Source organism: Eptatretus burgeri, chromosome 16 (assembly GCF_056783735.1).
Source record: "Eptatretus burgeri isolate ZD-2024b chromosome 16, Ebu_testis_v1, whole genome shotgun sequence".
Taxonomy (NCBI): Eukaryota; Metazoa; Chordata; class Myxini; order Myxiniformes; family Myxinidae; genus Eptatretus; species Eptatretus burgeri.
In genome coordinates this window covers 19,709,436-19,729,570 of record NC_140976.1, presented here as the reverse complement: position 1 = coordinate 19,729,570, position 20,135 = coordinate 19,709,436, and the positions used below count along the sequence as shown (strand labels likewise).

At 45.1% G+C, this 20,135-nt stretch overlaps 2 protein-coding genes across 3 annotated transcripts in view; one reads left to right on the top strand and one right to left on the bottom strand.

Annotated features, from left to right (window-relative positions):
- The window catches only part of LOC147010648 (transmembrane gamma-carboxyglutamic acid protein 1-like), a 60,088-nt gene extending 54,741 nt beyond the window's left edge, over nt 1-5,347 (bottom strand). The window contains exon 1 of the mRNA XM_085858752.1: nt 5,241-5,347. The gene's annotated coding sequence lies outside the window, so the exon portion shown is untranslated. The remainder of the gene's footprint in view (nt 1-5,240) is intronic.
- Nucleotides 5,348-6,094: 747 nt separating this feature from the next.
- FHL2 (four and a half LIM domains 2) overlaps nt 6,095-20,135 on the top strand; it is a 38,258-nt gene continuing 24,217 nt past the window's right edge. The window contains exons 1-2 of one of the 2 annotated variants that reach the window (XM_085858749.1): nt 6,095-6,251; nt 14,232-14,382. In XM_085858749.1, the coding sequence (XP_085714875.1) occupies nt 14,233-14,382 (150 nt within the window). In that variant the 5' untranslated portion in view covers nt 6,095-6,251; nt 14,232. Of the gene's footprint in view, nt 6,260-14,231; nt 14,383-20,135 lie in introns of both variants that reach the window. The other variant, XM_085858748.1, reaches the window with a different exon arrangement.

Here is a 20,135-nt window from a genome sequence, read left to right as displayed (position 1 = left end):
CAGACAGACAGACAGAGAGAGAGGGAGAGAGGAAGGGAGAGAGGGAGAGAGAAGAAGGGAGGGAGAGAGGGAGAGAGGGAGGGAGAGAAGGAGGGAGGGAGAGAGAGGGACCAATGTCATATCTATCTTTCTATATATTACTAAAACTCTCATCTTGAATGTATGTATGTTCCCGAAATACAGCCAAAACTGAACATGATAGCGCAAAAATTTTCGGCCCACCTTACTCACCATTCACCTGTGGTGTGCAGCATCAAGTTTCGTTCAAATCGGGCAATGAAAAAAATTATTAAAAAATCAATTCCCGATTCAGTGAAGTACTCTTCGGGAGAATTTGATCAATGCAAACAACCTCAGCAGTATAGTTCGCTGGAGCTATCTTTTTTTTTTTCTTGAAATGATTTTTTTATCAACTGTTGTCACAATGGAAACCCAACGGGTTCACAGGTCGTCTAGTGTATATATATATATATATATATATATATATATATATATATATATATATATATATATATATATATATATATATATATATATATATATATATATCTGCTTTTCACGTTATGAGACCGCATCATACCAAGATCGATGTTGTGGTAAATGTTCTGATTTACACACCACTCAGTCAAACACTTGGTTAACTTTCATTGGTTCGTGGTTTCGTCAAAGTTTCATGACTGGGGTCCAATACACTATATGTGAGAAATAAATGAATCATAATTGATGTGATGGACACTTTGTGTTTTCACACTGGAATGGGAATGAATGGCATTTGATCTTTACTGGATAATTATTCTTTCATCATCATATTCCCCACAACCACCATTCCTTATTTACACGATATCCACAACCACCATTCCTTATTTGCAATTTACTCACAACCACCATTCCTTATTTACACGATATCCACAACCACTATTTCTTATTTGCAATTTACTCACAACCACCATTCCTTATTTACACGATATCCACAACCACTATTTCTTATTTGCAATTTACTCACAACCACCATTCCTCATTCACTATGCACTGTATCCACATCTGGTGCAAATATTTTGCAAACTCACATTAACAGGTTGTTTCACAAAGGAAACGAGAAGGGTACTTGGTAGAGCGCATACCTCCACCACATAATGCCTGATCCACGAGAACATATCGGGCCCAATACATTTTTGAAATATCATGCTATACAGTACTATATCGTTTTTGGCCCCATCTTTCAATGGTGAAGAATCACTTTTAAAATTCTCGTAGTCGGATCCGGACCTGGATCTTGACCAAAATCTAATCAGTATGTCCTTTTCACACACCCAATCTGCCCACCAAATTTCATCCAGATCCGTCCAAAAACGTTTTGAGATATCCTGTACACAAACAAACAAACAGAGAGGAGTGAAAACATAACTTCCTTCACCTTTGGTGGCAGAGGTAATAACACTTCAGATTATATAACCCAGTTTAATGCCCTAGCTGAAAGTACAGATATCACCCTTATTAATAATCTAAATATATGTCTATGACATCAGTTTGGATGAAAATGTGGTCCCATTTGATTTCTGAAACTCAGCACTCAAGCCACGTTATTTGCTTGGATGGGAGACTTGACGAGGGGAGGGGGGAGTTCAGTTGAGCACCCCTGAGTTGTGTGCTCTTTGATATGTTCACCTGCGGAATCGAATTCCACCAAAATTGTTGACCTCATTGACTCCTGGCAGGGTGTGCTCCATCTTAGGGAATGCTGTCCAAGCCTGGGTTTTGGGATTTTAATTTAAGTATGGTATTAATGGTAGAATGCGTATAACCGGGAGGAGCTATAGAGGGTCAGAGGCCTGATAGAGAGCAGAGAAAACAAGACTTAAGGAGAGTGGTATAGCCATACTAATGTGTCAGTGTGTGTGTGTGTGTGTCTCCTCCATAACTCCAAAGCCATGAAATATTGCAGCCTGAAACTTTGCATGCATACTAAGGGAACTCCAAGAAAGTGCAAGAGTGAAAATTAGGTGTTTGGATTCATTAACACCCCTTTTGAAGATAATTCATGGCCTTATTTAATTATATCCTTTATCAGGCACTTCCTCGGCCCCCTCACTCTCTGAGTTCTTCAGGCGTATCCTGGGTTACCTCGCTGGGGTCAGAAGCCACCATATTTTTTTGGCCTTCTCAACCACGCCTTGACTTGGAACAGGCCGCAACGATTTCTTTACAATAGCTTTGTTTTTCACTTACACTCATATTATTATTGATATCTACAGATCACTGGGTACGTTGCAATGCTCATAAACGCTCAGGGATGTCTGGGTTCATGGCTTTATTTCATTTCCACACATTCCATAACCTCGAGAATCTCTTAAACTAAGAAGAATTACCAAATTTAAACTCCAGAATTGAACTCAGCAGCAGTTCAGACTGCTAAAAAGTGTTAATTTGTCTAATTCGGACATTGCTTGGGCGTTTCCAGGTGCATGGGTTTATCGATGGCAATTGGTAATCGCTTGCCAAGCCATGCGTTCCATTGAAGTGATTGCTTGAGTGCATGAGCCACTTACCGAGCACCCAACAGTCGATAGTACGATAGCACAGTCGATAGTACATGCCGGGATGCCAGCTCATGGAGGAGAGCAGTACTCCATACTGCATTGAGCTACGCCCGAAGACCTTGTCGGCTGTGAGTAGTTATGATTTTTCAATGAATGACTTGGAATCACGGATGATGCCCAGTCTGTAGCTGGTTTTGGAAGCCAGCTTTTCTGTATGGTTAGCCCAGGAAATGTCGTCTCTGATGGCAAGGCCTAGAGTTTCACGAAACGAAACGTCTTCCAGTGACTGATCGATAGGTGGGTTCATTTGTCAATACATCTGGAGTGATGACGTGAGACTGAGATTTGCCTGGAGTGGAAGACATGTTCCTCTAAGCCACTGGAAGATCAATTCTAGATCGGCAGAGAGTAATGCAGCTGCTGTTTGCTTGTCGGTGGGATGAGAGTATTGTGCGACACAATGTGGAGTCATCTGTAAAAAGGGAAAGGGGGTTACATGGCATTGGAGAGGTCGTTTATGGGCTGCCTCGGGCTGCTCCTGTTTCCACTGGAAGAAGAGAAGAGAGGGAAGGGTCTCATCGATAGCAATGTGTTGACCACTGGAGATGATGAAGTGAGTGAAGAAATCCAAATGTTTGTCCCTGGTAGAAAGATCAAGAAGCAGAGGAGGATGCCAGACTGTGTCAAATCCCCAAGACATGTCAAGAGGAGCTGTTCCGACTTCTTGTTTGAGATTTAGGCCTCCAACAATTTTTCAGAGAGGAGCAGCAGCATGTCCATAGTTGAGTGACTGGGAGGGAATCTAAACTGATGGTCAGGTATCAGGCTGTTTGAAAAGAAGAAAGACTTGATGTCAGCAGCAATGAGGAATTACCTGACTTTGCTTCAAATTGGAAGTAAATTTTACTGCTCTAGTTGATAGCATCTATTTTTGCACTCTTGTGAATGGGAGTGATGCTAACTTACTTCCAGGTGGATTGAAGGTGGCCAAAGGTGAAAGACAGGCTGAAGCTTTCGAGCAGACAGAGGAGAACCAAGAGAAGTACAGCAGATTCTGAGCAGGAAGAGCAGATTATGCCATCTGGACCCCTTGCCAATGTAAAGTTGAGGCTGGACAGAACTTTGTTTACCTTCTGTGGTGAGAAAGACATATCCAATATGCAGTGGACAAGGGAGGAGGGAGGAGTAAGGTGGGCAACAGTGGGATGGGTTGGTTACATGAGATCTGGAGGCCAGCTGAGTTTAGACATTGCGCCGTATCTCTGGCATTGTCTACCATGATGTCGTTTGATATATAGTCTCCGTCAATCCTGTCCCTCAACTCAGAGACAGTCTTGAAAAGGTGCCACCAGAACATGGAGGAAGGAGATTGGTCGGATATTAGCAAGATGTTTCCGGTTGTCGTAAGGATGGCCACACTTGTTGCGAGCCTTTCGGAGTGACTTCGAGTTGCGGTCAACCGTTCATGTTGGTAAAGCAAGTTGCTTGACCGTAACTGCCTTGCCACAGGACTCAGGTGCTTAAAGTTGCCCTTGCCGCGGGCCAAGGGTCGAGAGGATGGATAGGATGGCTACACAAGGAATGGGATGAACTGATGTATGAGAAACAGAGGATGCTTTTGTGAATCCCAGGTAGAATCAATATCAGTTGCAGTGGAGATGGAAGCCCGATCCTTTGAGTGAGAGGGCAGATTAATGGGCAAAGGAGGAATGGGGTGACGATGCTGTACTACACAAAATACAAGGAAATCGAGAGATTAGGTTAATGGGTGTGGATGGCAATTAGATATAATGGGCCAAATGGTATGCTTTTACGAATCCCAGGTAGAATCAATGTCAAATGCGGTGGAAATGGAAGCCCGATCCTTTGTGTGAAAGGGCAGATTAATGGTGGGGAGGAATATAAGTAAATTGAGAGATTAAGTTAATGGGTATGGATGGCACTTAGATATAATGGGCCAAGTGGACTTTTGCTGTGACTATGTTTCCTTGTTTCATGTTGCTTATCATCTCGTATGATGCCCACCCTGCCCCCGTCCTCCACCCTCCACCGCCCACCCATCTACATCAACCCTACCCCTTCCATGTTCCATTGATTCACCATCAAGTGAAAACATCCATGACTGGACTGGAAACTATGACCAAATAGAAACATGTATTGCTATGGGTCCATCTATTCATTAGGTATGCAGTATTGCACACAGGGTGGCACGTTCGGACTGGTGAACGCGGAGAAGGTGCAGGTTTCCTGTTCCACCATACATAATATTACCTATGTAATGAACCGGTAGTCCCTTTGTGAACCCAAATCTGAGCTGAAATGGTCATCTTGTACGTATCTGTTTTAACATCTTTCACCACTATGAAGAGACGGGCGATTGCGAATCGCCATGCCATCGCTCAGACAGCTTTCGCTTTGCCACCCTAGCAGGAAAATGACTAAAATATCAACCTGTGCTTTATATACACAACATGAACCCACCGCCAAAATAGATCACGACAAGGTATACGTGTCAAACCCCCTACTGCGTTTGAGCATGTGGAAAAAAGAAAAAGAAAAAGAAAAAGGATGAACAGCTCCTGACACTTAATACCATATCAAAATGTAAAATCCGATGAGAGGAAATGGCCAAAGTGGAGAAAAGGGTCTTATGAGTACCCCCAGACAATCATCTTATGAGTACCCCAGACCAATCAAACTCACGCGTTTCACCCCGAGCTTTCCATTCTGATCTTCCAAAAGGGTCTGCTCAAATCTCTTGTTGGAGACTCACCATACATGGAGCCCAGAAGAGGAGCCAGAGAGGGAGGAGAGAGGCAGGAGGCCAAGACCTCCCCTCTACTACCGATTACAGCTTAACTTTAAAGTGATACTTTCATTGAAATAAAATTATATTAACATGTTTTTACTTTTGCCTCCCCCCTTCCTTCTGACCCCAGGCATGTAATTGGCGTTATGCACCTAGGTTATGGTGCTGATGCTGACCATCTATTTTTGGGGCAGTTACCTGTTCTTCCTCCTTTACAAAAAAAAACAACAAATCTCGGATCTGCCGCTGCAGCCCCAAGGGACTCTCTGAGGCGGTTGGCGTCGAGGAACGTGGAAGAAGATATCCATCCTGACACTCCATTTAATCCACACTCCAAGGCCAGATTCTTACAAAAGGATGGCACATGATCCACTACAAACGAGCGCAAGTGCTGAAGATGGGGAATTCGTGTTTGGGCTCCATCCATTCTTTTGAGACTTGAACTCCGAAGAACCTGCCGGCTGAGATGTGGTCCTGCAGAAAACACTTTCGCAGTTGTTTACATATTTTAACCTTTAAAATTAAAAACTTTTCCCACTACTTTGGCCTAGATCTGGAAATTCTGCTGCTGAGGGTTAAAAATGGCTCTGAGCGATGATTGAATGATGTTGAAGCAGCTGGCGAAACCACTCAGACACATCCATTAGGACAAGCTATTTTGGACGTACCCACATTCTTGCGGTTGTTTTGAGTGCAAGTGGGGGTTCGTGGTGAGGTGTAGGAGAGGGGCTTGTGAAGCTGCGAGGTTTGAGGTGGTGGTGGTGGTGGTGGTGGGAGGGGGAGTGGATTGCGGGCCAGGCAGAAAAAGCAGTGGAGTTTAAATTCACCGCCTGACTATCTCCACCGGCACAACCACCTGCTTCACCAGAAAAGAGCATCCAGCACTCACCAGGGGGAAACTACAAGTAAGAAGGTATCCGGTTTAACCAAATAACACACTTTCGCGTTGCACTGTAATTACTTTTCCACACTTTCACACTTTCAAATTGGTCGAATAAGGATACAAATCACTTTGTGGGACTTTTCGGTGAAACCTTTGGCACAACAAAGGGTGTTGACAAACATGCTTCACCTGATGGCCCAGACAAAAATGTTACAGTTGGAACTGTAGTATATGAGAGTTGTACTCTCATGTACTGTAGTAGTGTGCAGATAATCACTACAGGAAAGGAATGTTATTTTTGCCTGGGTTACTCAACTACGTACGAGGCATGCTTCAAATCTGACCTGTTTGTCACTAAGCTTGCGTTCCACCTTCACAGGTAGATTGTCCGAAGGTTAAGATCGGCTTGATGTTTTCGTTGGAAAGAAATGTCATTTAATTATTTGCTCTTGCACCCGTTGAATTTTCAATTGGCGCCATGTTGGTTTGATTGTTGTTTTTTGCACGAAAATCATAACTTTTGGTTTTCTGTTACGAATTATACGAAAAGAAATTCCCTCGAAAGTCAAAATCTTGTGATCTACAAACATTCGAATTTGGCACACACCTTTTCCAGTGCCGTACCCGTGTACATGTGTGAACACAGTGCTGAATCCGTGTACATGTGTGAACACAGTGCTGAATCCGTGTACATGTGTGAACACAGTGCTGAATCCGTGTACATGTGTGAACACAGTGCCGTATCCATGTACATGTGTGAACACAGTGCCGTATCCGTGTATATGTGTGAACACAGTGCCGTATCCGTGTATATGTGTAAACACAGTGCCGTATCCGTGTATATGTGTAAACACAGTGCCGTATCCGTGTATATGTGTGAACACAGTGCCGTATCCATGTACATGTGTAAACACAGTGCCGTATCCGTGTATATGTGTGAACACAGTGCCGTATCCGTGTATATGTGTAAACACAGTGCCGTATCCGTGTACATGTGTAAACACAGTGCCGTATCCGTGTATATGTGTAAACACAGTGCCGTATCCGTGTATATGTGTGAACACAGTGCCGTACCCGTGTACATGTGTAAACACAGTGCCGTACCCGTGTACATGTGTAAACACAGTGCCGTATCCATGTACATGTGTAAACACAGTGCCGTATCCGTGTACATGTGCAAACACAGTGCCGTATCCATGTACATGTGTAAACACAGTGCCGTATCCGTGTACATGTGTGAACACAGTGCCGTATCCATGTACATGTGTGAACACAGTGCCGTATCCGTGTACATGTGTGAACACAGTGCCGTATCCATGTACATGTGTAAACACAGTGCCGTGTCCGTGTACATGTGCAAACACAGTGCCGTATCCATGTACATGTGTAAACACAGTGCCGTATCCGTGTACATGTGTGAACACAGTGCCGTATCCATGTACATGTGTGAACACAGTGCCGTATCCGTGTATATGTGTGAACACAGTGCCGTATCCGTGTACATGTGTAAACACAGTGCCGTATCCGTGTATATGTGTGAACACAGTGCCGTATCCGTGTACATGTGTAAACACAGTGCCGTATCCGTGTACATATGCAAACACAGTGCCGTATCCGTGTACATGTGTAAACACAGTGCCGTATCCATGTACATGTGTGAACACAGTGCCGTATCCGTGTACATGTGTGAACACAGTGCTGTACCCGAGTATATATGTAAACACAGTGCCGAATCCGTGTACATGTGTGAACACAGTGCCGTATCCATGTACATGTGTGAACACAGTGCCGTATCCGTGTATATGTGTGAACACAGTGCCGTATCCGTGTACATGTGTAAACACAGTGCCGTATCCGTGTACATGTGTAAACACAGTGCCGTATCCGTGTATATGTGTAAACACAGTGCCGTATCCGTGTATATGTGTGAACACAGTGCCGTACCCGTGTACATGTGTAAACACAGTGCCGTACCCGTGTACATGTGTAAACACAGTGCCGTATCCATGTACATGTGTAAACACAGTGCCGTATCCGTGTACATGTGCAAACACAGTGCCGTATCCATGTACATGTGTAAACACAGTGCCGTATCCGTGTACATGTGTGAACACAGTGCCGTATCCATGTACATGTGTGAACACAGTGCCGTATCCGTGTACATGTGTGAACACAGTGCCGTATCCATGTACATGTGTAAACACAGTGCCGTGTCCGTGTACATGTGCAAACACAGTGCCGTATCCATGTACATGTGTAAACACAGTGCCGTATCCGTGTACATGTGTGAACACAGTGCCGTATCCGTGTACATGTGTGAACACAGTGCCGTATCCATGTACATGTGTGAACACAGTGCCGTATCCGTGTATATGTGTGAACACAGTGCCGTATCCGTGTACATGTGTAAACACAGTGCCGTATCCGTGTATATGTGTGAACACAGTGCCGTATCCGTGTACATGTGTAAACACAGTGCCGTATCCGTGTACATATGCAAACACAGTGCCGAATCTGTGTACATGTGTAAACACAGTGCCGTATCCATGTACATGTGTGAACACAGTGCTGTACCCGAGTATATATGTAAACACAGTGCCGAATCCGTGTACATGTGTGAACACAGTGCCGTATCCATGTACATGTGTGAACACAGTGCCGTATCCGTGTATATGTGTGAACACAGTGCCGTATCCGTGTACATGTGTAAACACAGTGCCGTATCCGTGTACATGTGTAAACACAGTGCCGCATCCATGTACATGTGTGAACACAGTGCCGTATCCGTGTATATGTGTGAACACAGTGCCGTATCCGTGTACATGTGTAAACACAGTGCCGTATCCGTGTACATATGCAAACACAGTGCCGTATCCGTGTACATGTGTGAACACAGTGCCGTATCCGTGTACATGTGTAAACACAGTGCCGTATCCATGTACATGTGTGAACACAGTGCCGTATCCGTGTATATGTGTGAACACAGTGCCGTATCCGTGTACATGTGTAAACACAGTGCCGTATCCGTGTATATGTGTGAACACAGTGCCGTATCCGTGTACATGTGTAAACACAGTGCCGTATCCGTGTACATATGCAAACACAGTGCCGTATCCGTGTACATGTGTGAACACAGTGCCGTATCCATGTACATGTGTAAACACAGTGCCGTATCCGTGTACATGTGTAAACACAGTGCCGTATCCATGTACATGTGTGAACACAGTGCCGTATCCGTGTACATGTGTAAACACAGTGCCGTATCCGTGTATATGTGTGAACACAGTGCCGTATCCATGTACATGTGTAAACACAGTGCCGTATCCGTGTACATGTGTAAACACAGTGCCGTATCCATGTACATGTGTGAACACAGTGCCGTATCCATGTACATGTGTAAACACAGTGCCGTATCCGTGTACATGTGTGAACACAGTGCCGTATCCGTGTACATGTGTGAACACAGTGCCGTATCCGTGTATATGTGTAAACACAGTGCCGTATCCGTGTACATGTGTAAACACAGTGCCGTATCCATGTACATGTGTGAACACAGTGCCGTATCCGTGTACATGTGTAAACACAGTGCCGTATCCGTGTATATGTGTGAACACAGTGCCGTATCCGTGTACATGTGTGAACACAGTGCCGTATCTGTGTACATGTGTAAACACAGTGCCGTATCCGTGTACATGTGTGAACACAGTGCCGTATCCATGTACATGTGTAAACACAGTGCCGTATCCATGTACATGTGTAAACACAGTGCCGTATCCGTGTACATGTGCAAACACAGTGCCGTATCCATGTACATGTGTAAACACAGTGCCGTATCCGTGTACATGTGTGAACACAGTGCCGTATCCATGTACATGTGTGAACACAGTGCCGTATCCGTGTACATGTGTGAACACAGTGCCGTATCCATGTACATGTGTAAACACAGTGCCGTGTCCGTGTACATGTGCAAACACAGTGCCGTATCCATGTACATGTGTAAACACAGTGCCGTATCCGTGTATATGTGTGAACACAGTGCCGTATCCGTGTACATGTGTAAACACAGTGCCGTATCCGTGTACATATGCAAACACAGTGCCGTATCCGTGTACATGTGTAAACACAGTGCCGTATCCATGTACATGTGTGAACACAGTGCCGTATCCGTGTACATGTGTGAACACAGTGCTGTACCCGAGTATATATGTAAACACAGTGCCGAATCCGTGTACATGTGTGAACACAGTGCCGTATCCATGTACATGTGTGAACACAGTGCCGTATCCGTGTATATGTGTGAACACAGTGCCGTATCCGTGTACATGTGTAAACACAGTGCCGTATCCGTGTACATGTGTAAACACAGTGCCGTATCCATGTACATGTGTGAACACAGTGCCGTATCCGTGTATATGTGTGAACACAGTGCCGTATCCGTGTACATGTGTAAACACAGTGCCGTATCCGTGTACATGTGTAAACACAGTGCCGTATCCGTGTATATGTGTGAACACAGTGCCGTATCCGTGTACATGTGTAAACACAGTGCCGTATCCGTGTACATATGCAAACACAGTGCCGTATCCGTGTACATGTGTGAACACAGTGCCGTATCCGTGTACATGTGTAAACACAGTGCCGTATCCATGTACATGTGTGAACACAGTGCCGTATCCGTGTATATGTGTGAACACAGTGCCGTATCCGTGTACATGTGTAAACACAGTGCCGTATCCGTGTATATGTGTGAACACAGTGCCGTATCCATGTACATGTGTAAACACAGTGCCGTATCCGTGTACATGTGTGAACACAGTGCCGTATCCGTGTATATGTGTAAACACAGTGCCGTATCCGTATACATGTGTGAACACAGTGCCGTATCCGTGTATATATGTAAACACAGTGCCGAATCTGTGTACATGTGTGAACACAGTGCCGTATCCATGTACATGTGTAAACACAGTGCCGTATCCGTGTATATATGTAAATACAGTGCCGTATCCATGTACATGTGTGAACACAGTGCCGTATCCATGTACATGTGTAAACACAGTGCCGTATCCATGTACATGTGTGAACACAGTGCCGTATCCGTGTACATGTGTGAACACAGTGCCGTATCCATGTACATGTGTAAACACAGTGCCGTGTCCGTGTACATGTGCAAACACAGTGCCGTATCCATGTACATGTGTAAACACAGTGCTGTATCCTTGTACATGTGTAAACACAGTGCCGTATCCGTGTACATGTGTAAACACAGTGCCGTGTCCGTGTACATGTGTAAACACAGTGCCGTATCCGTGTACATGTGTAAACACAGTGCCGTATCCATGTACATGTGTGAACACAGTGCCGTATCCGTGTACATGTGTGAACACAGTGCCGTATCCGTGTACATGTGTGAACACAGTGCCGTATCCGTGTACATGTGTGAACACAGTGCCGTATCCATGTACATGTGTAAAGACAGTGCCGTATCCGTGTACATGTGTGAACACAGTGCCGTATCCGTGTACATGTGTGAACACAGTGCCGTATCTGTGTACATGTGTAAACACAGTGCCGTATCCGTGTACATGTGTGAACACAGTGCCGTATCCATGTACATGTGTGAACACAGTGCCGTATCCGTGTATATGTGTAAACACAGTGCCGTATCCGTGTACATGTGTAAACACAGTGCCGTATCCGTGTACATGTGTAAACACAGTGCCGTATCCGTGTATATGTGTAAACACAGTGCCGTATCCGTGTACATGTGTGAACACAGTGCCGTATCCATGTACATGTGTAAACACAGTGCCGTATCCGTGTACATGTGTAAACACAGTGCCGTATCCGTGTACATGTGTAAACACAGTGCCGTATCCGTGTACATGTGTAAACACAGTGCCGTATCCATGTACATGTGTAAACACAGTGCCGTATCCGTGTACATGTGTAAACACAGTGCCGTATCCATGTACATGTGTGAACACAGTGCCGTATCCGTGTACATGTGTAAACACAGTGCCGTATCCGTGTATATGTGTGAACACAGTGCCGTATCCATGTACATGTGTGAACACAGTGCCGTATCCGTGTACATGTGTGAACACAGTGCCGTATCCGTGTATATGTGTAAACACAGTGCCGTATCCATGTACATGTGTAAACACAGTGCTGTATCCTTGTACATGTGTAAACACAGTGCCGTATCCGTGTACATGTGTAAACACAGTGCCGTATCCGTGTATATGTGTGAACACAGTGCCGTATCCGTGTACATGTGTGAACACAGTGCCGTATCCATGTACATGTGTAAACACAGTGCTGTATCCTTGTACATGTGTAAACACAGTGCCGTATCCGTGTACATGTGTAAACACAGTGCCGTATCCGTGTATATGTGTGAACACAGTGCCGTATCCGTGTACATGTGTGAACACAGTGCCGTATCCGTGTATATGTGTAAACACAGTGCCGTATCCATGTACATGTGTAAACACAGTGCTGTATCCTTGTACATGTGTAAACACAGTGCCGTATCCGTGTACATGTGTAAACACAGTGCCGTGTCCGTGTACATGTGTGAACACAGTGCCGTATCCGTGTATATGTGTAAACACAGTGCCGTGTCCGTGTACATGTGTAAACACAGTGCCGTGTCCGTGTATATGTGTGAACACAGTGCCGTATCCATGTATATATGTTAACACAGTGCCATATCCGTGTGTATGTGGACATATCCTTCCTCTGCCCGAAGTCCAGATCAAGTGTGAACCACTCTTGTACGAGTATATTATTTCTTCAGACAAAGAAGAAATGTTTGAACCATTTATATAATTTTCTGCGATAGGAATTCCAGACAAATTCCACTTGATTTATTAGTTTTATGAGTTGTGAACTATGCTCAAACTTTCTGTAAATGCCATGACTTTGGTAATTTTCTTGCACCTTGAGTGTCGTTGTGCTCACACCTTACAATGATTCATTGCAATCCAGTATAAATGTGTTTTTTCAAAAACAAAATGTAGTTTTGTCGCTTGACTGAAATTCCTGGCATTTTTCAGATCATTATCAAATCGCTTTATGAATCGTGACTTTGGAAGGAGCATCATTCCCTCTGATATCCCATTTGTCCACCCCCACTCCCTGCCTCCCGATATGATTTTCCCAACAAACTCTCGACGTTTCCATCTGTCATTTGGTGTTAAGCACAATTTGAGATATTCATTTAACAACGTTCTTCTTGCATCTCTATTCGTGTCTATGGATGGGTTATTTTGGCACGTTCCAAAGTTGTTGCTGTCTCTCTTGCATCCGGTATGGAATTGTTCAATCAGTGGCAAGGTGATAATACTAGGGTAATACGAGAAGGTGTAAAAAGAGCTCGGTACTTCCAGGCACACCAAAATTCCATCACGACCCAAAGCTTACACACCCCGTAATCCTACTACCTCGAATACCATGACTACTACCGCGCCAATTATTGCCACGTTCTTGTTGGGTCTCCTGGGGAATGCTTTTAATCGAAGTCTTTCACGAACTGGCTGTCCAGGTCTGGCGTTCGATTGAAGGTGCATGAATGTTGCGTTTGTTCAGGATGCCGGCAATAAATGGACCGAACTGCCTATTCTTCGTAAAAGACACCGTGAGATCTTTAACATCCATAAACAACCAGCGAGACCAGATGAGTCCTCTGGTCTAACGTCCTGACGATGGCGGCGCACACATTGATGCCTTGCCCTGCATCTGAAATACCAAGGTGATAGTTTATAGCTGACTTGGGATCCAAACCCAGGCGAGACTGCTTAGAGGCAAGTGTGCATGCCCCGTAAGGAATCTCTCTGAAGGTCGATGGAACTCAGGTTTGATAAATCAACACCTTGAACATTTTTGTCTTTTGTGTCTCTTGGAGCAGTCAAAGCTTGTCTCAATTTTTATGACCAAGTAATTTTATTCTTATATTTTGGTGAAACGTTTGGTGCTATAATCAATTTTTTTTTATTTCCAGGATGTCAGACCGTTGTCAACATTGCCAGACCCAGCTTGCTGGGAAGAGCTTCATGGTCCGAGAGCGTCGCAATTACTGCAGTGACTGCTTCAACAAACTCTTCTCTCATAACTGCGATGGGTGTCATCAAACCATTGGACCTGGTTCCCGGGTATGTCGAGCTGATCGAGACCCTCACTCGTTGGATAACTCAAGGAGTTTATCTGAGATAAATCTAACCACCTGTTTGAAGGAATCGATGATTCTAAAGATGAACTATAAAAGATGATGAACTAAAAAGATGAACTATAAAAGATGATGAATAGATGAACCTCTAAAGATGAACTATAAAAAGAAAGTTTTCTTCTTTTTAGATGAAGTTTTAAAGATATTCGAGATAAATATGCCTCCTCCTATGAAAAAGTCCACCATCCTACCTCGAAAGATGAAACCACCATCCTTTCTCTTCGGATGACATTTTTTGTGGGTGAGGACGTCAATAGTGACCAAAATTGAAAACACAGATAAACAACATGATGACTATCCTGATATTTGACGTGTTTGAAAGAAACTCCGACAGTACCAATTGTACAAATTTTTGGAATACAAGAAACTTTAGTTCCTTTTCTTATTCTAATTAGAAGCAACAAAGATGTCATAATTTGCCATTTTTAATTATGAATGAATATATGTATGTATGTATTTATGTATGTATGTATTTATGTATGTGTGTGTATGTATGTGCATGTACGTGTATGTGTATATATGTGTGTGTATGTACATATGTACAGTATGTGTGTTTATGTGTGCACGTATGTGCATGTACGTGTATGTATGTACGTATGTACAGTATGTGTGTTTATGTGTATGTATGTGTATGTATGTATGCAAGTGTGCATTTATATATGTGTGTTTAAGTATGTATGTGTGTATATGTATGTGTATGTATGTATGTGTATGTATGTATGCATGTGTGCATTTATGTATGTGTATGTATGTATGTGTATGTATGTATTTATGTGTGTATTTATGTATGTATGTGTATATTTATGTATGTATGTATCTATGTGTGTATTTATGTATGTATATGTATGTATGTATTTATGTGTGTATTTATGTATGTATGTATTTATGTATGTATGCATATATGTATGTATTTATTTGTGTATTTATGTATGTTTGTATGCAAGTATGTGTGTATGTATTTATGTAGGTGTATGTATGTATTTATGTGTGTATTTATGTATGTAGGTGTGTGTATGTATGTATGTATGTATGTATGTGTGTATGTATTTATGTATGTAGGTGTGTGTATGTATGTATTTATGTGTGTATTTATGTATGTGTATGTATTTATGTATCTATGATGTTTATGTATGTATATGTATTTTGTATCTATGTATGCATGTGTATTTATGTATGAATGTATATATATATATATATATATATATGTATATATGTATATATATATATATGTATATATGTATATACAAGCCTGGTGTTGGCGCAGTGGTTAGGGCAGCGGCTTGGGATCCAAGAGGTCCTGAGTTCAAGCCCCGTTGGGCCACTGAAATAATACACCAGGGGGTTGACTCAGCCTGTCATCCTTCCGAGGTCGGCAAAATGAGTACCAGTGTACTGGGCTGGTGTATACCCCGGATAAAATAGGTGTACCATATCCCTGTGTCGTAAGAGGCAACCAGGGTTGCGTCAGGAAGGGCATCCGGCGTAAAACATGTGCCAAATCACTATGTGGATCATACGGATGATCCGCTGTGGCGACCCCTAAAAGGGAGCAGCCGAAAGAAGAAGAAGAAGATATACAAGCCTGGTGTTGGCTTAGTGGTTAGGGTGGTGGCTTGGGATCCCAGGGTCCTGAGTTCAAGCCCCGTTGGCTGCTGAATTAACACCAGGGGGTTGACTCAGCCTGTCATCCTTCTGAGGTCGGCGAAGTGAGTACCAGTGTACTGGTCCCGGTGTATGCCCCGGTTAGAATAGGTGTACCATATCCCTGTGTGTCGTAAGAGGCGACCAGGGTTGGCGTCAGGAAGGGCATCCGGCCATAAAACATTGCCTCAAGAAAAAGCCTAACCTAAGGGAAAAATGGCTGTAAAAACGGTCATTATATATATATATATATATATATATATATATATATATATATATATATATATATATATATATATATATATATATATATATATATTGTTGCGGATTCGCGCCCGCCGGCGTGCTGACGGCCACGTAACTCGAATCGCGGCACGTCGCCCACCGGACGGACAATCCCGTCGTGACCCTCTCGGACTAACGCCGGGAACTAGTCACGGGTGGACCTTTCGGCCTCACCACGATCGTGCCAATCGGCTCCCCGCGTGGGATAGGGTTGCTCGCCAAATTCGACCTACCTAAGTACCCACACGGAGGGTAGACCGGGCGATCGCACCTCGCCGCAGGTCGACTTCGGACACGGGCCACTTTAAGCGACCCGTTCCGTACTATGGGGATAACCGAGCGGTGTTATCGTCGGCCTCGACGGTTCGATTAATTATCGGGCGTTTTAGCCCACGACCAACCCTTTACGTGAAGTAAGATGGAGATTCAATAAAGGAAAAGACGAAGCGAAACGGGAAAACAGTTCAACACAAAGCACATTTATTTCGCGATGAACGGAAAGCACACATATACAATTACACCAAAAGCAAATGTAAAAGAAGAAGAAGAAACACACAATAATGCGCAAAAAGCAAATGTAAAAGCAAAAGACAATGCAGAGCTAACCGACTACCGAGCACACGGCAACACTTATGCAGTTTTACTTCACAGACGGCACCGACAACACATATACTCAAGCAAAAGAACAAGGGACCACCCTCCACTATGAGGGGGCAGACGGCCTGGGGCCGAGACCACGTCGAGCCTACCCGTCTGGTGATGAGCCGCAAAATGGCGCTGGCGCCCCGACTCCGCGGGCCTCGCTGGGACTGCCTGGTATGGGGTGGGAACGGGGCCCCCTTCTCGCACTATCTCAGCACGGGGGGAAACAGGAGGGGGTTGTTGATGCTCGGGGGAAGGAGGATATCTCCCTGTCTCGGGTCCCGCGACGAGCGTCTCCACCACGACCTCGGTCGGGTTGCCGGCCTCTCCCCTCCGCAGCTCCCCAACTCTGACACGAGCACCCCCTCGACCGCCTTCGCCGCCGCCAACTCTCCACAGCTCCGTCCAACTGCCTTCTCCGACTCCTCTCTTGACTGGCTCTTCCCAACTCCACCGACTCCGAACTACTGCCTTTTTGGCGAGCGAACGCAGCCCTATATAGCCCCCGGGGCCTCGCTCCTTCGCCTTCGACCCTTTACCTTCGACCCTTCACCTCTGGCTGGCTCCCCATTGGACCGAGGAAAAGTGGGCGTGAATGCTTTTTGATCCATGAATTTGCATATAGCGATATTACTCCAACGCACCTGGAGGCGGGGCCAAATCGCCCCACGCTCGCCGATAGGACGGAACAGAAGTGGGCATGAGTCGTTTTTGATCCATTTTCTTCGGAAAGGCTGTGATGTTTCTGCACACGCTGCTCGGTGCGCGCCCTGCACGAGTTCAGTATCGGTGCCCACAAGCGGCGCAGAAATGGCGGTGATGCGATGGTTGCGAGAGCGAGATGTGACGGTAAAGGTCGTGGCTGTTGGCGTTGTTGTTGTTGTGAAGCGGCGTTGCGGCTGGTGGTTGTTGTGTGATGGCTGTTGAGACGTGGTTGGTGGTGGTAGTAATGGCGGCTGGTCCAAAATCTTCTTCTTCTTCTTTCGGCTGCTCCTGTTAGAGGTCGCCACAGCGGATCATCCGTATGATCCGCATAGTGATTTGGCACAGGTTTTACGCCGGATGCCCTTCCTGACGCAACCCTGGTCGCCTCTTACGACACAGGGATATGGTACACCTATTTTAACCAGGGTATACACCGGCCCAGTATACTGGTACTCATTTCGCCGACCTCGGAAGGATGACAGGCTGAGTCAACCCCCTGGTGTATTAATTCAGTGGCCCAACGGGGCTTGAACTCGGGACCTTTTGGATCCCAAGCCGCTGCCCTAACCACTACGCCAACACCAGGCTTGGCGGCTGGTCCAAAATAAAGATAGTAAAAGAAAAACGGCTATCTAGAAGGGTCGCAGCCCGAATGAATGACATTTATTCCCTCGAAACAACGGGTTTGGGCCTAACTACACATATACTTACAGAGATATCTCACCTAAGGGACCTGAATGGTGGCTTGCGAATTTCGTCAACCACAACAATATATATATATATATATATATATATATATATATATATATATATATATATATATATATATGTGTGTAAATATTGTTACGGATCTGGAAACCATGTGCATTCAACACACAGGTCCCAAAAGTTAGTTATGCCATTAAGTACATGTGAGACAGATCCCCTTCCTTTTGTCTAGTGGGAGAATCAAAGGCATGCATTGCGATTTCTTTTAGTTAGGTTATTACATCTAACAACCATCCCATCTGCATAACCCCTTCGGCCCATCACAATCCACCACCAACCAGCTGCCTTCTCGCACCCTGACGTGCCAAGGAAAGATCTCGCGGTTCCGGTTTCTCGGCTCCCACAAACGTTGTATCTCTTTCACGATGATCTTTGCAACATTGATACTGTTGCTCGACAAGTATGAACCCGCGTGGAAGAGTGGCTGGGGTTTCCCGGCAGGGGCCGAGGCCCCGCCCCGGAAGGGTGGGCCATAGGACCCTGTCCAATTAAAGGTGGACAGCGAGGTGTGTTTCACCAAGGGCCCCTCCCCGTTGAGGGAGGTCGATAAATCCCCGAGCACTCTCTGAGAGCGGTGGGTTTTTGCTGTCACGAAAGGGTTTTTGCTGTTACGAAGGGGTTATGAAGGTTGTTACGAAGGGGTGGTAACAGTGGTTGTTCCGAGGGTTCTCACGACGGTTGAGCAGAAGGTCACCGAGGTGGCGAACGTGTCTCTGCTGACCCTCTACAAGGAGAGAAAGAGCGACCCTGACCCCCCTCCGTGGACACTGGACCCCGGCCATTCACCACCCGAGCTCCGCTACAAACCTCGAGTCCCACATGTGCGACTGGGGACCAACCCAGCGACCATTGTCAGGTGCCACAGCACGGAGTACCCCCTTTCTCTGACGGCCAGGTACCCATCCAAACTCTGACCCCCAGCTTGTCTCTCTCCTCGGCTGCGAGGGTCCAATAAAGAACTCTGGGTTTATTTTCATTTGTGTGTGTGTCTACGTGTGGGCCCGTCTTTAAGTAGAACTGAATAAGTGTTTTTGGATCATTGTAAATATTCCTTGCTTGCATATTCGCGTTAAGTCTTGCCTTTGTCTTTCTTTATTGTAAATAAATTACCATGATTGGAAATGTTCCCAATTTGTTTCCGTCCTTTCTTGCATTGGTCCAGCATGGTTCGGATCTGAGTTTTAGCCGGGATTTTATACCCGATAATCCGTTCATCCCAGCCGGCACGGCTTTGGCAGTTTCCGCTCGGCTGCACCCGAACCGAGGTTGGTAGTCGGTAGTTGGAACTCTACCGCAGTAGGTAGAGTGATCCGGTTCAAGCAAGACGTGCCGAGGGCGTGGTTTCCCTGGTAGTCGAAATCGCGTAGTTAATTAGGTTGGTTCTAGTTGGTAGAACTGTGTAGTTGGTTCTAGACAAAAAGACCCTACGCTACGTGGTTGAAATATTGGCGACCACGGTCGGTTCTGCGACCCGCCGGCTCGCATAATTATCCGGAGCGACGGCCTACAATGCCGGGGAGTCTGGTGGAGATGACGTAGCTTTCCCCACCTTGTGGTCATTCTCGCCACCGGTCCCCGGCCGACAACAATATGTATGTGTGTTTTGTATTTATGTATGTATGTGTGTATGTATGTATA